This window comes from Peromyscus maniculatus, chromosome 6 (genome assembly GCF_049852395.1).
Source record: "Peromyscus maniculatus bairdii isolate BWxNUB_F1_BW_parent chromosome 6, HU_Pman_BW_mat_3.1, whole genome shotgun sequence".
Classification (NCBI taxonomy): Eukaryota; Metazoa; Chordata; class Mammalia; order Rodentia; family Cricetidae; genus Peromyscus; species Peromyscus maniculatus.
The window spans coordinates 113800567-113822848 of record NC_134857.1 but is presented as its reverse complement, the minus strand read 5'-3'; the positions used below and the strand labels follow the sequence as shown (position 1 = coordinate 113822848).

Below are 22282 nucleotides of genomic sequence, written 5' to 3'. Positions count from 1 at the left end.
GAACACAAGATTACGTAACTAAGAACCTTGGGTAAAGGACTAAGACTTAGTGTTATGGAATATTAGTTTAAGATATGTTACATTCATTTATGCTGTGTAATATTTGTTTAATGATGCAAAGATGCATTGCATTCTTTCCTGTTGCATTTGTTTAACTTTGTGAAGCTGTGTTACTTTGCCTGCCTAAAACATCTGACTGTTCTAATAAAGAGCTGAATGGCCAATGGCAAGGCAGGAGAAAGGGTAGGCAGGGCTGTCAGGCAGAGAGAATGAATAGAAGAACGAGAAGAGGTAGGACTGAGAAGAGGAAGAGAGAACACTAGGGGCCAGCCACCCAGCTACACAACCAGTCATGGAATAAGAAGGAAAGAAAGGAATAGAGAATAGAGAAAGGTAAAAGCCCAAAGGCAAAACATAAATGGGATAATTTAAGCTAAGAAAAGCTGGCTAGCAACAAGCTAAGGCTAAACATTCATAAGGAAAAATAAATCTCTGTGTATTTATTTGGGAGCTGGTTGGTGGCCACCTAAGAATTAAAAAAACAAAACAAACAAACAAAAACAAGCTACAACCTAGAGTTAGAGAATCATAAAGGTACAGACAGAGGACAGTTAGGAATAAAGAAAAATGGTTCTTTAAGACTGGACACTCACTATTGCTGTGTGTGTGTGTGTGTGTGTGTGTGTGTGTGTGTCTGTCTGTCTGTCTGTCTATGTCTACAGAACTTACATGTCTGTCTGTCTGTCTGTCTGTCTGTCTATGTCTACAGAACTTACATTCAGGCACTAGAAAGTAGCAGCCCCTGCCTACAGATATGCTTAGCTGAATACAGTTTATCAAGGGTTTTACCATACTCTTAGCAGTATCATGAATGCACAACGCAGGCCTACCTTGAAGAATCAAAGCATGTCATTTATAGAAACATGTATATTTTACTCCTTATCTTGCTAACAAATGTTCAAATATAATTTCCTCCATCGCTACAACCTTGTTCAATTGTGTTATTGATATTATTAATGTTTTCTTTCCATTTTTATTAGAAAATAGTCAACAAGTTCATATTATACGCAGCAGTCTAACACACTTGAAATTACAACGTAACAACACTCATTGCCTGTGGTACATCCATATATTTTCTGCTCCATTCTACTTTATTCTACTTCTAAAGTACTACTGAGAAGCCAACATATTGGTCTCATGGCCTTTGGTATACTAGGCTGTACTAGTCTAACATCCTGTCACCTGTGACCTGAAAAAGTCAGCATCAAGCTCAACTCGCCATCATATCACACATCCATATTTTATGAAAAGACTCCCAAGAAGAAAGTACCACACTTCAAAACAATCTCGAATTCTACACAAAGCAGCCTTTCAGTAAATATAAAACACATTTCTTTGGGTATGGAAACAAGCCAGCATTCTCTATTTTGTTTTCTATGCATTAGAAATGGATGCAATATATTTAAGATTTAATAAAAGATTTTGCAACTGACTTTTCATCTCTCTGTGTCTCATAGTTTTTCTTATTCTTGACTCCATCAAAATCATTAATGTACCTTATTGAAGCCCTACAGAAACATTTCCACTCAACATTCATTTCCCAGCACTATAAATTTTTGACCACTGTTCTACCATCACTAAACACTACCATTTCCAACAATTACATTTCAGTGGTTTTCTTTCTTTAAAAAAAAAATTATTTCATCACTTTCTACTTTATGAAGTTTTAGAGAAAATTGGTCTTTTTCAGAATTTGCCAGATTTGCTGAAATCCACAGAAATGCCCATCACTCTTCCTGCTCTACAGGCATGCATCATGTTCTCTCCTATTTGATCTCTACTCCTTGGATGCTTCTATCAATCATCGAGTTATGGTGTGGTATGCTGAGCAAGGAAGAACATTCTCAGCAGTTTTCTCCCTGTTCAACACTTTTCTCAATGCTTTAGATTGCCCTGTAAAATATAAGTTAAATGCAGATGAGACTCAGATGGGATCCTACTAATCTTGGCAGTATTTTAGCTGTACTCTGGGATTATGCCACCAAGTGATTCAAAGGCGTAAGTCAAAATAACATCAGCTGTGACACAGACCTCCTCATCTCCAATTCAGTCACTACTAAACCTAAAACCTAAGCTAAGGTCTCAGTTTTCATTCTTAAATCAAATGCATTAGTCAGATCATGAGCCTTGTTTCTTCCTTTTGTCCTATTTTCCAATCTCTGCAGAATTTCAAACTTCTGGAAGAATGAAGGAGTAAACACTCCATCTTGAGAAATGTCCTTCTACATAGTGTTTAGCATCCTATTTTGATTATTTTTTTTAAACTAAAAAATATCATCTTTGGTGGTTGAATTCTACTTCTTTTAGGGCCTCTAACCTTTTCCTCTTAGGAATACTAGCTTTCCTATATAACTGCTTAAAAACAGTCACCATGTCACCATTTCACAAAACTTTCCTATGGGGGAGGAAACTACTACAAAAAAAACAGACTCCACTGAGTTGTAGTCACTCGACTTTTTAATCTCAAAATCCTATTTACTTGTTTCACATGTACACTAAATGCATGCCTGTATCTTCTACCTACTAATGTTTGCTAATATATACATTTCAGTTTTTCAATATCAAATGTGTTCTCTGGCTGGTATTTATAGGATGCATTTAACCCTTTCCTTACATTGGTTCTCTTGAACTGATATCTAGAACTCCCTCAGTGGTTAAACTGTGTAATATGCTTAATCATTGTTTATTTAATAAGTTGCTTGAGGCTAGAAGCACTTTTTACAGCTTCTCTATGTGACAACATGACCCCCATACTATTTTTTAACTTAAAAAAAAGAAAAGCCAGTAAATAAGTGTTACATTTCCCTGAATGTCATTTATATCTGATTTTTCATAAAAAATACAGTGATCATGACTTATTCGGAAAAAAATAACTGTTTTACCATTAGTAAAAAATTTCATTTGAGATAAATACTCAAAAAATAGAGAGGGGAGCCAGTGAGCTTGATTTTCTACCTATTTATGTATTTCCAAGTTCCTGAAAGAAACTAAGACACAATACATAAGTTTCACAGATGAAAAAAAAAAATATTCCTTATAATGCTTTAAAGTAGAAGTCAACAAGCCTGTTAGAATCCTTTCAAGCCCTGCAGAGATGAGTCCTCAACGTTATTAAATGGCTGTCGCATCTGAAGTATGATGCAACATAACTCAATAGCAAACAGAAAACATGCTGGATGGAAGCAGGATTTTCAGTTACCCTGCAGAATAATTCAGTTTCTGGACAGATGTCTCTCTGCATGTGATGGAACAAGATATGACTTGGATAAAATCACCCCCACACCCTTCCACAGGTACCTTGACACTCGGAAGGATACTAGAGCAATGCCAAATATCAAATATAAGGTAGGCATAAACACTGAAGTGGAGCTGAAGGAACAAAATTATGCACTCACATACCCACAGCATTCACAGGTTATACAAAATATATTCGTGAGGTTTTTATAAAAACTACTTTTCAGACTGCTCTGTTCCCTCTATCCAAATTATGTAATATCCTTGCCAGTGACTGAAAAACATACTACCAATCATTACCCTGCACAAGAGCTCACTTCTGCTTTCATAAATTAACTTATTAATTGAAGAAAAATATATTTAAATACATCTTAGCTTCAACCTATTACTTTATCTAGATATCGCTGTCTGAGTATATCACAAAATTTTTAGTATTTTGTATAAAATAAGAAACTGAAACACACCCTGATTGTGTGAAGTGTACTGAATAGGACACCATCTTATTAATCTTTTTCAATGCAAAGTTAAAGGGAACTGTTTTCTGGTAAAGGTGAACTATTGATCATCTGATCAATTCTGATTGAATAATAGATTTTAAGCAGACCCCAAGTCTAAAGAAACATATTTGTGCCTATTCCTGGGAAATATTAAATATTAAAATAGGTAAATGTTTAACTTCGTATCCAAAAATTAACATCCCAACAAGGTTTCAGGGCTCATAGCCATGACTCCTGTCTCCAGTTTCCAATGGTAAATAATGTTCCACTTGGAGAAGTTATGGCAGGCATCTCTATCGTTCCTGCAGGCTTTTTAAAGTCTTATAGATCACTTCGCTGAACTGTTCTACACCTGTCTATAAGTCTGACCGTGTGAAACTCCGTCATTCCATCCAAAAGAAAAACACACTGGCTCACAGAAGAGTGATTCCATAATGAAGTCATTAAAACTTTTCAAGTTAAGTCACCTTTACAACCTTCCTCACTAAATATCCCTCCTTCATCAAACAGCTCTGTGATCAAAGGAAAAGCTAAAGTTCAATGCTGTTCAAGAATTTTTTTTGTTTTTCTGTTTGCTTATATTTTGTTTGACGATGCAGAAGTTTCAAGAAATATTCTCTATATAGTATATCTATAAATGGATTTTTTCAATTTTATTTCACTATTTCCAATTACCCCATAAAATACTGCTTAGATTTTTCCATGCTGTTTAGATGGATCAGAGTATTGGTTTCATCTAGGAAGCAATATCCTATTTTCATAAGCAACTATATTTTTAACTGACAGATAAGAGTTGTATGGATTTACTATGTACAACATGAGCTCTGTTGTACACAAAACATAAAAACAATATTAACTCCTTTGGATGGAATCTAATGATGGGCAGAGAGGTTCACTAGGTAGTCTAGTGTCTTCATGATGAAGGTGTCTTGTGGCTTTGATCAAAACTGAACTTTCCTGAGCTCTTTTCCTTATCATTCATAGATTCTGGAGAGTGCTGGTTGATTGTCTCATTGTTACATTCTAATATAACAAATATTTGGTCATTTTATTGAATTTTTTCCCTTTCCCCTCCGATAGCCAATATATATTGCATCTTTGCATTAAAAATATTTCCTACTAGCATACTTTAATTCTTAAACTGAAAACTCATTTTGAAATTATTAGATGAAGTCACAAATCAAAAACTGTTTCAATTTAAAATATGAAAGATTAATATCGTATCTATGCATATCTACATATTTAAAAAATCACTGAACTTCAAAACTTCAGGAAATGTTCAGTTGTTTGCTGATTTTCCCTGCTCTACATCTCTGAACTGGAGTGAAACTTCTACTTTAGATGTGGTCTACGAATGAATTTCCTCAGCAGGCAGGTGCCATCATCCTGCACAAATTACAGCAGTGTGCTGTCCAGAGTTTCACAGCTGCCATTGGTGGAGGTCCTTAGAACTTAAAAACTGTATTTAGTATGTCTCTCCCTTTCTAAAAGACTCTTTTAAATAAAGTTATCTAGTTTGACTTGATAATGTCAAAATGTTTGTCATCCAGTCCCTGAGAATCTCAAGCTAGCTTCTAGAAACAATATTGTGGGCTTGTACATCAACACACATTTTTTTTTTCTTTTATGAGAGAAAAGAGAAAGAGAAAAAAAGCCATCCTTCCCTCTGATTCCCAGTGTTTCCACCCCTTCTCTATAAAGTGGCAGCAGGAAGAGCAGGGGTGGGGGCAGGGCAACCTCCCAGAGGCACGGCTTCGCTAATGTAATTCCATAAATCAACTAATGGGAGAGAAACCAGATCTGTGTGGTCTCTAATGCTGTCCCACAGAGATCAATCATGTCACCTGAACAATGTTCAGGGACTAAGAGGCCTGGCTTGCCCATGGGACAACTTTATCCCTGGAGTTACATTAGATTGGGATATTTTAAAAAGTTAAATCTTTGTATCACAAAAAAAAACCGGTCGTGTATAAAAACAGTCTGAAGGATTACCTTTGCAAGATAAAGTATTTAATTAATATCATAATAATCTCCTACATGGTCACATTTTAAATACATCTAGGAACTTAATATTAATTAAGGACATACATTTTTAAACTAAATTTTGTCCCACAGGAATATAACACATTTGTATCAACTGCTTTTAACAATTAGTGGCTATTTGTTAATATAGAGATTGATGAATGAGCAGCGACATATGCAAATGCTCAGTACACAGCACAGAGCACCCACTATTTCATGGGCATCACCACACTGAGTGCCAACAAGGGGCGGTTTCATAAACATCAGTTGCTCTTAAAATGGGACTAAGCAGGGATAGGTCGTGTTTAAAGGAAGGCTCGGAAAAGGGGCTTAAGAAAATGTGGGCTCAAATCCCAGCACATCCATGTGAATCTTTCTTAATCTTGTTTTACACAGCCCGAAAGCAACCTGCGAATGCCTTCAGTGTCTGAACTAAGAACAGGTCAAAGGGAAGAAGGAGGACACATCACAGGTTTGCAGTGCTAAGTAAGAATCTGAGTTGTGATTAGTATGCAGACGTTCACTTCTCAAGTGTCCGTAAGTTATAGCCACAAGTATTAGCTACTAAGTTTATGACTGAAATCCAAGGCCAGACCGTCAAACAAAAGTCCATCTACCCTCACAAACATCTCCTGAGATGATAATGGATCAAATTAGAGACAGGAAACCAGCTCTGCAGGGGCTTTTCCAGCTTTGATTCAGTCATTCAAGCTCTCTGCTCTGTACAGAAGCCCTAGAAGTTTCCTACAAATGTAGCCTGAGTTTGCATGCGGGGTTGAGGTAACCACATTGAAATCACCTTATTCATGACCTAGATAAACACTCAGACAACTTTGAAAACTTTTTTCCTTACATTCTGCCCAGTATTCCATTAATGATCATGGCCTTGATCTGGTAGGAAGGAACCTTCGGGTCAGGAAAACATCTGCAAAGGGAAATGGGCATTCTCCCTCATCCACTCCCCACCTTCTGAGGGGCCACAAAATTTTTGTGCATGCTAACTTTCGAAATCAAAAATGATTCTATGATGTTTGAAATCATGAAAGAATTAAAGTTAGTGGGAAAACATCGAGAGATAGAGAGAGAGAGGGAGGGAGGGAGGGAGGGAGAGAGAGAGAGAGAGAGAGAGAGAGAGAGAGAGAGAGAGAGAGAGAGAGAGAGAGAGAGAGAATATATGAAGCCTGTTTAGATGAACATACCAGCCTAGAAGCCTGTCCAAAAGCCCATTAGAACTCATAGGCAACTCCTCTGGAGTGGTTACTGTCTAAGCAAGTGAGAATCATTCCGTGGTCCTCTCCACTCCATTCTCTGCAATGGTGTACAGCGACTGTAGTTAAAGCTGAGGCCTAACAATGCCCAAACTATCAGGCTACACATTACTCTTCAAAGAGAAAACAGAAGCCATATAGTCCTACTCACTGGCCTTTGCAGGAAACTACAATGTAAGGTGACTTTTAATTTTCCATGGTCTTCCAGACCTAGAGAAGTCACAGTAAATTCACCAGTGAAAGAGAGTTCAAAAGTTAATTTTTGCCATCTGAGAAAAATGCACGAACCTGCACTGTAGCTGCTGTTATCTTTGCTGGGCCAGAGTTGCCCAAAGGAAGAACAATGAAGCAACCTGTGGTGAAATTAAAGTTCCCAAGAAGACATGGTGTCGTTATAAAGAGAAATACATGCAATATCGTGATGGGACTGCGGTCCATGGTGCTTCTGACTTTGCAAATCCCAGTCCCTTGGCCTTGGTTTGGACCCAACAAAGTAAAATGATCCATCTTCTTTGTAGTCAGAACCTGAAGCAAGATCTTGAACTTTTTCCTTTATTCTTTGAAACTCCAATTCTCAATGATTCAAAGAAAACATCCCTAGACCATGCTCCTAGTTTTTAAAAGAATGTGCAAGTATTCCTCAGAACCGACTTCGACAGTCACTCTCAACCTGCATTGTAGTCCACAGGACCTTCCCAAACAGTAAACTGAGGACCCAGTCTCACATATGTACAAGCATACTAACCTTGCTCTCTCTATTTCATCATAGACTGTGATCGCCTGTCCATCGTTCCTTCTTAATATGTCACCCAAACAATATACCTGTAGTTTTGCATTTCTTCCTTTCGTGTTTTGATTAGAATATCAAATAAAATGTTTCTCACGTACATCAATCTTAATTTGGAATGTAGTTAAAAGCCTAATTTTAGCATTACTTAAGTGACTAATGTCTGTTTTAAAGACCTATAGAAGTAAACTATCATTTACTATATATGGTATCAACTAAAACATCGCTGTTTAATTTTGAAATTACAAAATAGATACTTTGTCAGATATAGAACCCAAGGGAAATGTAAAAAAATAAAAATAAAGCAACAACAACAGTGAGTTTTCCTGGAACTACATAAAATATTTAAAAAATAAAGCACCCATTAGCTATGATAGTAAATAACTACCACTTCACCTAGTCACATCTCAAAAAATGGCTGGTGGCTATCAGCTCCTCTCTATAACATTTCTGCTTGCTCAAAAAAAAAAAAATCAAGAAAAATAAAAAACAGAAGTTCTATCAGACTAAGGAGAAAATTATTCAAGGAAAAAGGTAAAAATCCTCCCTTGAGTCCAGGCATTTCAACACACACACACACACACACACACACACACACACACACACACACACACATGTACACTCACACATATAAATATGATATGTATGATAGATGGCATATACACATATGTATGTATGCATATAATGTAGGTTGTGTACCACGTGTGTAGTGTTAGCTCTGGGCCCCTAGTAAGTGCTTTTTTAGCCATATATGTATTTATGGTGGATGTGTTCAGTATTTTGGGCAGAGCTATTTGTTTGGGGTTTTCCTGAGAGCACAGTTTAAGCCAGCAAGGGAAAAATATTAACCATACTCAAATGTAAAACTTCGGATTCTTAGACCAATTGCTTTTTTTCCAGAGGTAAGAAAGCAGGGGCACCCTCTGGAAGAAGGGCGGTTCCAGGTGAAGTGCAGCTGGGAGGGTGATGTAGAGGCCATGCCCTCTGCAAACCGCCTACGACACTATGTCACAACCTGCAAGAAGCTTCAGAAAAGGGGGTGCTGTGTCTTGAAGCCAGACAAGAAACCCTGCGGGGGAGAGGAAAAGGGGGTGAGCGGGGAGGGGGCAAGACTGGGAAACAAGAAATCATCTCCTCTGACCTCTAGCGAAGTGCCAGGTTTTTTCTTTAGCTCTTCACATTTTCTAAATTTGCAGATCTGGTGTCCCGTTTTGCGGTTCCTGCAACTGCTGCAGACGCCACAGTTGATGAGCCTCTTGCAGGGCACGCAGACCCCACACCTTTTCCTCTTCTTCTTGGCGGGGTTGGCTCCGCCAGCTCCCCCCGAGGAGGACGAGGAGGAGGAGGAATGATTCTGCGGGCAGTCTGCCAGATTGGCAATTTGAAACGCACTGTCTGTGACGGCTGCTGAGGCTGCTGCGGGGGAGTGAAGGGCTGTCATGACGATGACCCCTGGAGGTAATGAGATGCCCCCTAAAGCCGGGATAGCGGAAAAAGTCCCCACCCGCTCGGGGAGATTCATTATCTCTGCTTCAGCAGCGCCGCATTTGAGCTTGTTCATGCATTCCCCCGCCAAAGGTCTGCAGTGTTCGGGGGATAAGGTGGAGAGGAAATTAGTATTTGCCATTTGCAACGACGGCTCTGGCGGACAGCCAGCCTTCCCCAGCCGCTGGGAGTCGTTCCGGTGGTGCATGCTGGTCCTGCCGCCGCCGCCGCCGCCGCCGCCGCCGCCACCTCCACCACCGCCGCCGCCGCCACCGCCGGCGGCGGGGAGGATCGCCGAGGAGGAGGCGGAGGAGGAGGCGGCGGCCGAGGAGGATTTCCTGCCGGCCCCGCCGCCCCCACCCCCGCCCCCGCCGCCCCCGCCGCCGCCCCCGCTGCCCCAGAGCATCGCGGTGGCGGCGGCGGTGGCCGCGTTGTCGCAGTTCCACGGGGACATGCCGATGCGTGCGGCGGCCGCGGCGGCGGCGGCGCTGCTGGGGAAGATGGGGGTGGTGATGCGCGCGATCTTGGCTGCCTGCGGGAAGGCGCCCCCGTTGGTCTTGTAGAAGGAGGTGGCAAAGGAGCGGTAGCGCTCCATCTCCGAGTTGTAATCCACAAGGCTGTTCAGGGCCCCCTCGGGCAGGTGGCTTTCCTTGGGCAAGCCCGGGGCCTCCGGGCTCGGCCCGGGCTCCACGCAGACATTGGTGTTCATGGTGCAGGGGGGGAAGAAGGGGTGCAGGGTGGAAGTGGGGACCGCCTGGTCCGACACCTGGGTGGGAAAGGGGGGGAGGTGGGAGGGAGGGAAGCGGGTGATGGTGGGGTCGGGGTACCGGCTGGGCCGGGCAGGAAAGGGGGATCCGGGTTGGGAGAGCAAGGTGAGGGCTGCTTTAGTCCTCTCTGGGGCGCATGTCCACAGACGGTGAATTCCCAGGCAGTGTCTTCCTTTGCATTATCCTCCAACTGTTACAACTAAAATAAAGAAAGTCATTCCAACGAGCTGCACGAGGAAAAAATTAAAAATAAATAAACAGCCACCCTCGCTAGCCCACTGCAGACACCACAGAAAGCTCCCACGTTCTCCAGTCGGGTCGTTTGCATAACAATCATCAAGACGTGACCCCCCCACCCCCCTAACACTCCCACCCCCTGCTCCCTCACTCCCTCCCCGCAGCACACCACACAGCTCCTCCCCACCCACCACCCACCCCCATTCTTGTAACCCTCCTGAGAAAAAACGTATTAATAGCTAGAGTACCCAGGGAAAGAGGAAAGACGGGGGTGACAAATGCCGAGGGAAAAGGGCAATTGGAGTGCTAAAGACATGCAAATCAGGGGTGGGAGGGCGATACTACCTATAAGCAGAGGGCATTTAAACATTATGAAATGTGTGAACAAGTGCTGCCTGGGCATGCAAATGTTGTAAAGTAGAAAACAGCAATGGTCCTATGAGGAAAACGAGCAGGAAATTAGCAAATGAAGTACTGAGAAAGTCTACAATACATCCGAGCCTAAACTGTAAGCAAACACAATACAACTGAGAGCTACAAGACTGCCCACATACAATCTGAACTAAAGAGGCAGGGGGAAAAAAAGAACTACCAGCTGCCACAGTGTCCTTCTGTGTCTGTGGTCATTAGTTTGAATCCCAGCACAGCTGGCTCTGTTAGGGTCTTAATTCAATGGACCAAGGACAGGTCTCAATTGTACAAGCCATTTGGTGGTGGGGCTTGGCTGGGGCAAGAGGGTGGTGTATTAGTTGTTTAAATGAAAGGAGAAAGAGAAAGACGGAATATGTATACATAGATCTCAAACACAAGCAGTGTCACAGACTCAGAACTGTCTGCTGCCCCTGTAAGAATACCCCCCATCATTTCTAATGGAGATTGCTATCTCTTCCCAAGAAAAGAGGAAAGCAAGGGACTTTTTAAAAATCTTTCACCAACACTGATTTTTGCATAGAGTGAAAGGGAGATTCCCTTCAGGTGTTGTTTACCCAAAGAACCATTAAGATGATTTTTTTCTTCCTTTTGCTATTTTTTTTTTAAGAGGAAAGTTTAATCTTAACTGGGTATTTGCATTTCTCTCTCTCTGCTTACAGGCCATCATTAAGCTTTAGGAAGATGTATTTCGGTTGCTTATTAAGAGGGGAGAGGTACCCCGCAGCCATTTAAGAATTAAAGCCAAGATGTAAAATGTATATTCACCTAAAAAAAAGAAAACAAACCATCAGTTTCTTTGTTCCCTGTTTTTTTGCCAGAGTACCTTTCTCTGGCATCTTCTGAAGCCTATAGATTTGTCTAGAAGGTGGAGTTTCAGGGAATTTAACTGAAGGCCTAGTGGTGTCTGTCTCAAATTTTCAGAGTTTCAAATGCATATCAATTATAGTAATTATGCTTATAATTAGATTAATGAACCATTTATGTCCAAACTCCAAGTGTAAAAACTTCAAGACCTACTGATGAGGCACCCTAAAAAATGGGTTCATGTAAACAAATCCCTATTAGGCAAAGTAAATCAAGATAAGGAACCTCCCCCAGGCTGGATTAGAAGCTAGCAGGCATGCTTCAATCACAGCAAGTCCCTAATCACTCAGGAACCACCTCTGTGGTTTCACATTAGGAGAAACTGCTTCCTTCAGAGGTCTGCTGACAATACAAAGGTGCCCCCAAATCCTCCTGGCTAAATATTCTTGACACTTGCAAAGGTCTGGGGGAAGACACAGCAAGAATATGCATACAGCTTCAGTTTCTGCGGATCACGTTGAAGATGCAAGACCATAATAACTGCTACTCACTAAAAACTAGTTAGGCCAACCATGCAATAGGGCATCATCACAGTGAGCAGAGGGGCAATTTTAACATTTTAGTCTTTTGACCTTGTTCCAAAATAAAGACAGAATTTAATATCCCCTCTCAGAGTCTTAGTGTGGTGTCTCCAGACAAGCTGTCCTCGCTTCTCTGATTGCCGCCACCACCTCCCCCCTTCCCACCTCCAGGTTCAATGCCACCAGAAACTGTAGAAAATGATTGTGCCCAGTATCCAGGTCATTATTGTTTAATCAGTGCATCCCTGGAGCATGAAAAAGGTATCTAAGCCACAGCTATTGTTTGGCTTTTATTTAGCAACAAAATAAAACACACACCAATAACTATAGTTCTAATACTAAAGCCAAATTAAACATCCATACTTCATGATCTTGCTTTGCCTCTGAACAATGTGACTGTACATGCCTAATACTGTATGTCTGGTCTACCAGAGACACGGAGATCAAAGGTCATATTTAACATTCAGGAGGAGGGGCGGGTGCAAATTAATTAATTAATTAATTAATACAGCCACGGGTTTTTACTGCTGGAGTCCAGCATTAATCTACTTTTACAATCCCACCGGACAGCAAACATTTAAGAGAGAAAGAGAGAAGGGGGAAAAAGCCAGAGGAAGAGAAAGAACAATCACTTACCAGTCTCTTTTTATTTGGGGAGCCTTAGAATTTGCAGACGCTGCCAGTCTGCCTTTAATTAGTTGCACATCACCCCCTAACACAAAGAAACACAAATCCAGATGTGTCTTGGCAGCTCCCAATTACAACTTTAATACTTGTAAACAAACTGTTGGGGATGGGGGGGGTGGGGTAAATAAATATGCGGATGAAAAAAAAAATACCTGTAAATGGCTTTTTTTTTTCTTGTTGCAGAGAGGAGGAGGAGATGGTGTTAGTGGAGGGGGTGGAAGGAGGAGGAGGTGGGGGTGGAGAGGAAAGCGCCGAGTGTGAGCGTGTGTGGGAGAGCGCGGGGCTGTTGTCGGTGGTCTCTGCTCTTCCCAGCGCGTTGCTCCCGGTCCGTCTCCAGTCGCTGTGTGCGAGGGAGGGAGGGAGGGAGCCGGGGAGTCTCTCTCTCTCTCTCTCTCTCTTTCTCACCCTCCCCCCCTCGCTCTGTTTGTGTGTGTGTGTGCGTGTGTGTGTGTGTGTGTGCGCGCGCGTGTGTGTGTGTGTGTGTGCGGTGGCTGGGGGAGGGGAGCGCAGAGAAAGGCGAGGGAGGCGGTGCGGAGCCGGGGGCGGGGGCGGGCCGCGGCGCCGAGGTGAGCAGGACGCAGGCCGCGGACACCTCCCGATGATTGGCTGCAAATTACACGGGGAACAAGAGGCGCACGCGGGCCAGCGCTCCTTTTCACAAATCCCCAGCTCGCCGGCGCGGCCACGTTTCCCGGCCCGCCCGCCGCCCCGCCAGCACCCGGCGCGGCGGAGGATTTGCTTTTTTTTTTTTTTCTCCCTCTGGCAGATAATTGTTTGGAAGGGATGGAAAAGAGGGCGTTCCCGCCCCTCGCGCCCTCGCTCTCTGCGGGTGTGTTTGTGCACGCTGGGCGGGGGGGTGTGTAAATAAACTTGTCTGGGTTCCCTGGCTGAGGAGGGAAGAGCCATGCCAGACACAGAGGGGAGGTCCTGCGTGGTGCAGGGAGGCTCAGTTTCGCAGCCCGGTCGCGTGCTTTTAAATGATCTTCCTGGAGTGGCCGGGAGAGACTCTTTTAAAGAGAATCATTATCGTTTGGGGTTTTTTTAAGTAAGGGAGAACAGGACGGGTGTTCAGGTGGTTCGAATCCTTGAAATGTTATTATGCCAGAATGTAAAAAAAAAAAAAAAAAAAGATGTGATGCTTGACCGATCTCAGTCTGTGGCTGCCTTTTTCTCTCTCTCCCGTCTTTCATTCCCACTGCGTCGGGTCTCCCTGCCCCAGAAGGCTCCCTCCCCCACTTTACTATATCATTCCGTAGTTTCAAGGAGTCAACTATCCTACCTCCCTAATTTTGATCCAAACTTTATTTTATATCTAAGTGATCTATTTTAACTAACACTAATGTGATGAACACTTTACTTCTCATAACCTGGGGAAAATATTTCAAACTGAAAGACGAATATTTAGCACATCACACATAAAAAAAAAAAAAAACTCACATAGAAATGCAACTATGAATTAACCTCTTCATTACTGCTTCAAAGAAAATGAGATAACCTGGACACATGCCCTCCGCCTATTGAAGTACACACGGGCAGAAACAGGCATGAAAAAGGATGTAAATTTTTGAGAACTTTTAAATATATTTCTTTCTCCTTCCTCTCTGCCCACTTGGATGGGGCATTGAGAAAAGATCTCACTCTGTATCCCAGGGGTTTCTGGAATTTACTATATATAGCCCAGGCTAGCCTAGGTACCTCCTTGGCAGTCATCCTGGCTCAGTCTCCAGAGTGCTAGGATTATAGGTGTGCTCCACGGCATCTGCCTCTAAATGAATTTTCTAAGAAGAAACAAAGTCAAATTAAGCTTGTTGCGAAGTAGAATAAAGTTACACATTGAAACAAAGACTATATTTTAGAGTAATATAAGCAGTGTGGTTTCAGAGAAGGAAGAAAATATGAGTTATTTGTTTTGTGAATGCAAATTGCTAAAAGACAGCATAGACCATTTTGTGTTTGAATTTTCAAAAGATTTACCTTGACCTTGTCAAAATTTGGTCATGTGTAGGTTATGGATAGTGGGTAAGATGGTAAGAATCCTGATGTGCACACGCAAGGTGTCCTTTCAAGAGGTAGCAGTGGTTGACGTAAAGGCAGATATGTTTGTGACTCTGTGTACAGTTTGTCATGTTTTTAGACATAGGCTAAGTTTATTTATAAATAGTTATGTCCTTTGCAGACAGAATAATTGGGTAATTAGTGAGACACTTCTACATTCACGTGAATACTTAGCATATTGAAGGAAGGAAATCTTCCATTCAATGCTTATTTCCTTTCTTTCTTTTGTTTTTGAGCCAAGTATCATATGAAATCTATCAGCAAACTGCAGTCATTTTTTAATGAGTAAATACATTTCACAAAGATTTCCAAGCATCTTTCCAAATATATAGATAGGGTTTGTTTGTTTTGTTTTGTTGAGACAAAGTCTTGCTGTGTACATCAGAGTAGCCTTAAACTTATCTTTGCATGATGAATACTAAGATTATTGGTGTGTACCATCATACCTGGCTTCCACGTTTTCATATATTTAAAGCACTGGTTTAGTGTTTAAAGCTCCTATTGATAACTACTGTTGGCAACCTATCTGTGCTAGCCACTGTGTTATAAGCCATTTACAGTATCTTATTTTATTCTCATACTTCCACTGTAAAAATAAGAAAATGGAATCCCAGAGAAAATCAAGAAATTACATTAGCTCATGAAGCTAAATTTTCTACCAAATCCTGTTTTTCTCCAAAGCCTTTGATTATAACCTCTACCTGAGTTTCATGATCAATAATTAATCGATCAGCAGACCTTCTCTAGATATTAGAATCTTAGATTTAATTATGATTGTAAGCCCCTGGCTAGTAGGCCATCAGCTGAACACACAGGGTAAATTATCAGCAGTACTTCTCACTTCTCAATATGGCGTCCATCTCCTTTCCACTAGAGAACTGACTGGAGGCTTCGGCGATGCCATACAGGAAAATTTCTTGTCCATTTCCAACCTCATTATTTTTACAGGATCTTAGATACTTGCATGTCCACAATTTTTGACATCAGTCTATGCCCTGTATTGTTGCCTCCAAGATAACATGCCAGAGTTTTGAAAACTGCTTGGCATTTTTAATTTTTGTTAAATCTCATCAGGATCCATATTCTGTGAAACACTAGAAGTTAAGGATTGCTGTATGTGATGCTTGCCACAACTTCCAACTAGTAGCAAGTCTCTTGTATCTTTGGTTTGCTTCTGTGATCAATATCACTGTCGTTATCCCAGAATCACTGAAAAGGTGGTTACAGCTGTTATAACAAGTAAACTCGCAAATATATCAGTGGGAAAACGTAGAAATCCATTGGTTGTCCTTCTGATGGTCATTCCAGGTTAGAGGGCTGCTCAACTCTGAGCGATTCATAGATCCTATCTCCCTCTGTCCTGAGGCTTCAGCCTCAACTACTTCTCAGGTGCCAAGCTGGCAGAAGGGTGTAGAGGAGGCAAGACTGATTGGTCTTCAAGTTGAACACAGTACTACCCAAGCTACTATGTACGTGCCAAGAACTGGGAACTTGTCACATGTGGCTGCAAAGATCCCCATCCCTGGATGGCCACCTCCTGAATGCAACTCTCTTACTGAGAAGGGGAAAACATCTTGATGGACAGCTGGCAGCCTCCCATCCACAGCATCACAAGAAGAATAAGCTGCCATGGACTATACAGCTCTGAATCTCACCTCCATTCCTATTCCTCCGGGGGGCCTATTTTACTAATTACTGGCCTTTGAGATTAACACTGTAAAAGACAGTTTCTCTCTGAGTTTATGGAAAGTGTGGCAACTAGAAACAAATTATGCTTCCTTAAATACCTAAGGACAGACACGCTAGAGCTGGATCGTCCAAATAAAAATTTACTAAACAACAAAGCAAGCAGAAATAATATAGTTAAAAGAAGTGTCATAAATTGGAATTAAAATGGCTTAGAGATAAATTTTGGGTGATGTCAGCGTCCATTTCTCCCTCTATGAACTCTATGTATTCAAAGCTACTTTCCTCACCTTGCCATGATCAGATGGAAAAAATGAACAACTATAGTCTAAGCACTGCTACTTATCCAAGAAACTTAAGCCTACAGTGATCATATAAGAGGGAAATAACATTTCACAGGCCTTAATAGATGATGTTAAGGAAGCTTTTCAAAGTTTACTTGGTGCTATGAATCCACAGTTGTGATTTGATTAGACAACATTTCAAAAGTCTGCACACATTTCCTTGTCTTTCACTTCCAATTAAATATGGGCACATCAGTATCACCACATTGACCTTCATATTCGAAGCTGGTACTTTTTTGCTGCTGTCTTCATTGTCTTACCATGCTTTTCTAATGACGAGGTAGACTCATCTACAGTTTGGCTGGCTGCAGTCAAGGGTGAAAAACTATAGCAATTGAGGGTAATGAAAAGAATAGGTTCACAGGGTTAAATCTATCACCCTGGCCCCATTAGCACCGGAGTCACATTGACTAATCAAGCCAAGCATACTTACATGTTTTTAAACATAGTTTGTAGGCCAGGCAAATGCACAGCAAGAGCTATTCTGGGCTTTACATCTGTAGAATTGTTCTTCATGGGACCAAATTTGGTTTTGCTTCATGCTTAGTTATTATGGCATTTCTTCCTGTCATATAATTTCCTCTTTCTACAGAATTATAGGTGATGCTCATAGCAGCACAAGAGAAATTATCCCCAAGCACAAAAATCTATATATTTTCTACAATAACCTAAGAAAAGGACATCTCCAGAAGACTGATCTTTCCACAGGCTCACTCAGCTTGATGGAGATTAGAAGCGCTCTTCCTTGTGCTTTGCCATGAATATTTGGGATGCTTTGCTCACTGGGTTATAGAAAAACTTTTCAGATTTGCTGTGGGATGGTCTGTATGTCAAATCTGTTGCTCTGATTGGTCAATAAATAAAACACTGATTGGCCAGTGGCCAAGGAGGAGGAAGTATAGGCAGGACAAGGAGGAGAAGAATTCTGGGAAGTGGAAGGCTGAGTCAGAGAAACTGCCAGCCGCCACCATGACAAGCCCCATGTGAAGACACCAGTAAGCCACAAGTCACGTGGCAAGGTATAGATTTATGGAAATGGATTAATTTAAGCTATAAGAACAGTTAGCAAGAAGCCTGCCACGGCCATACAGTTTGTAAACAATATAAGTCTCTGTGTTTACTTGGTTGGGTCTGAGTGGATGTGGGACTGGCGGGTGACAGAGATTTGTCCTGACTGTGGGCAAGGCAGGAAAACTCTAGCTACACAGATTTATTTCAGTGTATTTACTTAAAGGAAAATTCCTGTTGGTTGTAAAAAAAAAAAAAATATCAAGGATGGTAAGCAACTTCTAAAATAACAGTTCTGAGAACAACCTTGAAAGTAGAGTCACAGGCTGTCCGTCGAGGTCACTCTTTTCTTATACCTGAAGTATCAAGACTCCTGGCACTGACCTTTCCCTAGAAAATGGGCCTCAGACTTGGTGCTGTGTGCTTTCTGATGGTGGCACTCTTCAAATGGTGAATAGTGAAACACAGCATCAAGTGTGGAAATACGGTGGAGATATTTACAATGATAAGCTGACTTCATCTGTCGTACAACACTGTTCTGTCAACAGGCACACAGTTTGACAGCAGCCTGATTCTCTAGAGCAGAGTCGGTTTCTGCCCCAGGTCCTGTCTTCTATACAGTGTTATCTTACAGGGTTTACAGAACACTGGAAACAAAACAAAGCCCCTCTGAGACTCTTCCTGATTCTCAGTCAAAACCCCAAATGCAGTCAATGCCTCCTAATGGTCTCTGTGGCTGAAGAGAAAGAAACTTCAAAAAAATAAAAATAAAATAAAGTGAAACTTCTGTGCAGACATCAAATGTTCTAGAAACAAGTCTCTGAGTCTTTAAATTGCCCAATGAGACACCAGCAAAGACTCTCAAGAAATCTCAATAGTGGAACTATGCAAAAAAAATTGCCTTTTTAAAGTCATGAAATTAGAATTACAGAAGTACTGTGCTTTAAGTTCCATAAAGCTGAAAATAAATGTATGCATTTGAAACTATTTTCTATTAAAATCAGTTTCATTTTGCCTTTTTGTGTTATTTGGTTGGTTGGTTTTGGTTTTGGTTTTTGGTTGGTTTTTTGAGACAAGGTTTCTCTGTGTCAGGAACTCACTCTTTGGACCAGGCTGGCCTTGAATTCAGAGATCTCCCTGCCTCTGCCTCCACAGTGCTGGGATTAAAGGTATGTGCCGCCATGACTGGCTTTTTCAACACCATTTTTTCTCCCCTTATTTTTAAATCCAATGAAGAAATTTTTCATAAAAATATTTACAATAGAATTTAATTTTTCTTCTAAATGCAAAGTTTTAGGCTTCCACTGTAATCTAGATAACCTCATTTGCAAAAATCCAAGTTTGTAAATATTTTAGTCTTAACACTTTATTTCTAATAAAAATATTCACTATGTTTTTCCACAATTGGGTGTTTCCATTGTTTATTTTTAATGAACCTAGAAAAATAAACAACACATTTCCATTTTCTTTCATTGAGAAAAATAATTCTAGGTAATATCACTGAGTTGTGAAAATTCAATCTAGGCAGGATCCCCACCCCTTCCCAGAGCTGACCTTTGCTATTCTGTAGTTATAGCAACAAGAAGACTTCTTTCTGTCTGTGTACTGTGTTCTCTTTCCAAAGTAATGACAGCCTTTTATATACTGTTGTGTAAGATGGAGAATGGTTTACATTCTTCGATTTCTTGATTCATTGATGCATTTAGCTAAACCAGCAGTTTACATGCAGATTTAAAAAAAAAAAAAACAAATACAATCAATTGAAATGGAGTTGCCCTGGTATATATAGTATATATGGAATCTGGATCATTCTTTTAAGTATTGTTTCATATCATCTTCAAGCTTCCTTAATCAACTTGCAGTCTAATGTTTCAATAATCAAGTTTACTTGTCCTATCATAATATCTTAATCTAAGCATACAGAGAGAAAAATACATAAAACAAACAGGATCCTTTATAGGGTAGTCATCTGATGTAAGAATATATAACCGAGCTGCTAAATTAGGCCTTATGGTTTTCTTCTGACCTTGGGTATTTTAAGTCTCATTTTACCAGTCTGAAATATCACTTTAATTATAGTAATTACCTATCTCACAGGGTTTGTGAGGCTTAATTAATGTTGGCAAAGTGTTAAAGCTATTTAGTAGAACAGTACTATGGCAGCAAACTACCTGAAAATACAACCTCCCACCTTTCAGAGTTCTTCATTTTACACTCCTTTTCTTGGTTTCTTCAGCATGAACACTGCACTTGCTCCTTTTTAAAACTTTCACTTCCATATTGTGGTCTTTTCTTCTTGGAATTTACCTTAGATGAAAATATTCCTGAATCAGACAGGCTAGGAACTAAGAGTCCTCTCTATTAAGGAGACATCACATTCCTCTGTTCAGTCAAAATCATAAATTGCCAGTCAACAATTTGATTTTTGTTCTCAAAATATCCTTTGTTTGGAGCCAACAAGGAGTCAAAAACTGCTAGATCTGCTCGCTCCATTCTGGAAATGGTGCCTGGTGCCACTTCTAATAAAGGAGCCTCAAGTTTACCTGCATTTGTGGTACTCTTTACTGTTTAACTCCTGTCCATCTAGGCACTAGAATTTGCAACTCAGGATCTGTGTACATTTGTATTGTCTGCTCATTGAACAGCAATGCCTGACCGGATGGAGCACTGGTGGCTGACATTCAGCCACTAGTTCTCCTACCCATGCCTTGTTCTTGTGGGTCTAATTTCCACAAAGATATTAACAGAGACCAGAAATGACTTAGCTAGTAACCTAAGTTAATTAGTAGTGTAAAGTAATCACACCCACACTTACTAGTATCAAAAACAGCATCTCATCTTTGAAATTATATCCTATAGAAGTATATCTAGGGTAAGATTAAAATCATATGCTAGTATATCTTTGCCCACTTCAACCAAAACACATTACATCATGTATCCCAATTTCAAATAGAATGCAAATGGTATAAAATTCTCACTTGTATTAATTTATTGCTGATAAGGTAGGGGCTAGATATAATTTGGAATGTGAAAAATAATAACTTAAAACAGGGACACAGATTGAATAGTCATAGTAACATAGTTTTTCATTGGAATAATCATTCTTTGCTAAAACGTTGTAACAGTGCCTTTGCTTGAAGCACAGTGTTCCTTCCTGTTTGTAACTTGCCTCAGTTGAGTTGCATGATGACAAGATAGCTTTCCATTTGGAATGTTTCTATCTTTAAAAACTTTTATACCTGCGAACTTTGGGCCACACTAATGAAAACCATCATAAGCAAAGTAAATGAAAAGCTTTCCAGTAGTAGCACTGACTGACTTACCCACCTTTCTTCACTAAGTTTCAAGAATCCGAAATTTGAATAGTGCCAACAAGAATTCTATCTATATGCTTTGCTGTCCAGTACTCTTCTTGGAGAAGTCCCGATGTGAAAGTTTTTTAGTAAATTTATTCTTCAACTACAGACAGAGGCTGTCAGAATGCTGCTGACCCTATGACAGAGACTTACCCTAGCTGGTTGAAGTTATTAGTTCAGAGTAGAGCTGACTCCAGGCAAGGGGTAGCCATCCTTACCAATGTTATGATTGACATGATTCCTCCTGTGTCCTACTGAGTCATCCCATCACCTTGGCTCCTCTATCAGAATATTTTCCCCCAAGTCACCACTGAACCAGGTTTGGGCATCATACTCAGACATAAGGCTATTTGAGGAAATAGAAAGGCTTTGTTATGTGTCTAAATATTTAGCATGAAAAAATTGCCCAGAAGAACTACTGATGAACTCCTCCGAGTTAAAATTAGATCACATGTCCACATATTAAACCAGCCACTCTCAAAGACAATGAGACTGGCATTCTAAACTTGTGTCATTTATGGGACTAAAGATGGGATCCCCCCTAAGAATGTGGCAGGGTTGAGGACAGGAGCCATGTTACTGTTAAGGTCCAAGGAGATTCTAGGAGAGTCATTGTTGTAGGTTAGACAAATATCACTGTTTGCTGCCTTGTGTAGCTTGACTATTCCTTAATTTCTACTACTGTAGAAAGGCTACCCAGATTTATGCTTCCCAAATCATATGAAATTATGTTTAAGAGGAAGTAAGTTTGAATTAATAAGAGTCAGTTCTTCATTGTAAGCAAATTAGTGGATTATAATATCACTATTATAATATGCCTATAAATGGAGTTTGTTTTTAATAGCATGGCATTCTGAGGAGTTTTGATTTTTCTACTAACCTTTATTGAGTCCTATCTGTATTCATGATCATGAGGCCTTTTGTACTGTCTTATGCAAATCATGGACTGATCTGCTGAGGGTTTGAAGTATA

At 40.7% G+C, this 22282-nt stretch overlaps 1 protein-coding gene and 1 long non-coding RNA gene across 2 annotated transcripts in view; one reads left to right on the top strand and one right to left on the bottom strand.

Moving 5' to 3' along the window:
• Cxxc4 (CXXC finger protein 4) overlaps positions 1-13322 on the bottom strand; it is a 29951-nt gene extending 16629 nt beyond the window's left edge. The window contains exons 1-3 of the mRNA XM_076575019.1: positions 13014-13322; positions 12811-12886; positions 9010-10319 (exon numbers count right to left, since the gene is read on the bottom strand). Coding sequence (XP_076431134.1) covers positions 9010-10062 — 1053 coding nt within the window. The 5' untranslated portion in view covers positions 10063-10319; positions 12811-12886; positions 13014-13322. The remainder of the gene's footprint in view (positions 1-9009; positions 10320-12810; positions 12887-13013) is intronic.
• The window catches only part of LOC143273995 (uncharacterized), a 114028-nt gene continuing 100866 nt past the window's right edge, over positions 9121-22282 (top strand). Inside the window, exon 1 of the long non-coding RNA XR_013052381.1 lies at positions 9121-9326. This is a non-coding gene — a long non-coding RNA (uncharacterized LOC143273995). The remainder of the gene's footprint in view (positions 9327-22282) is intronic.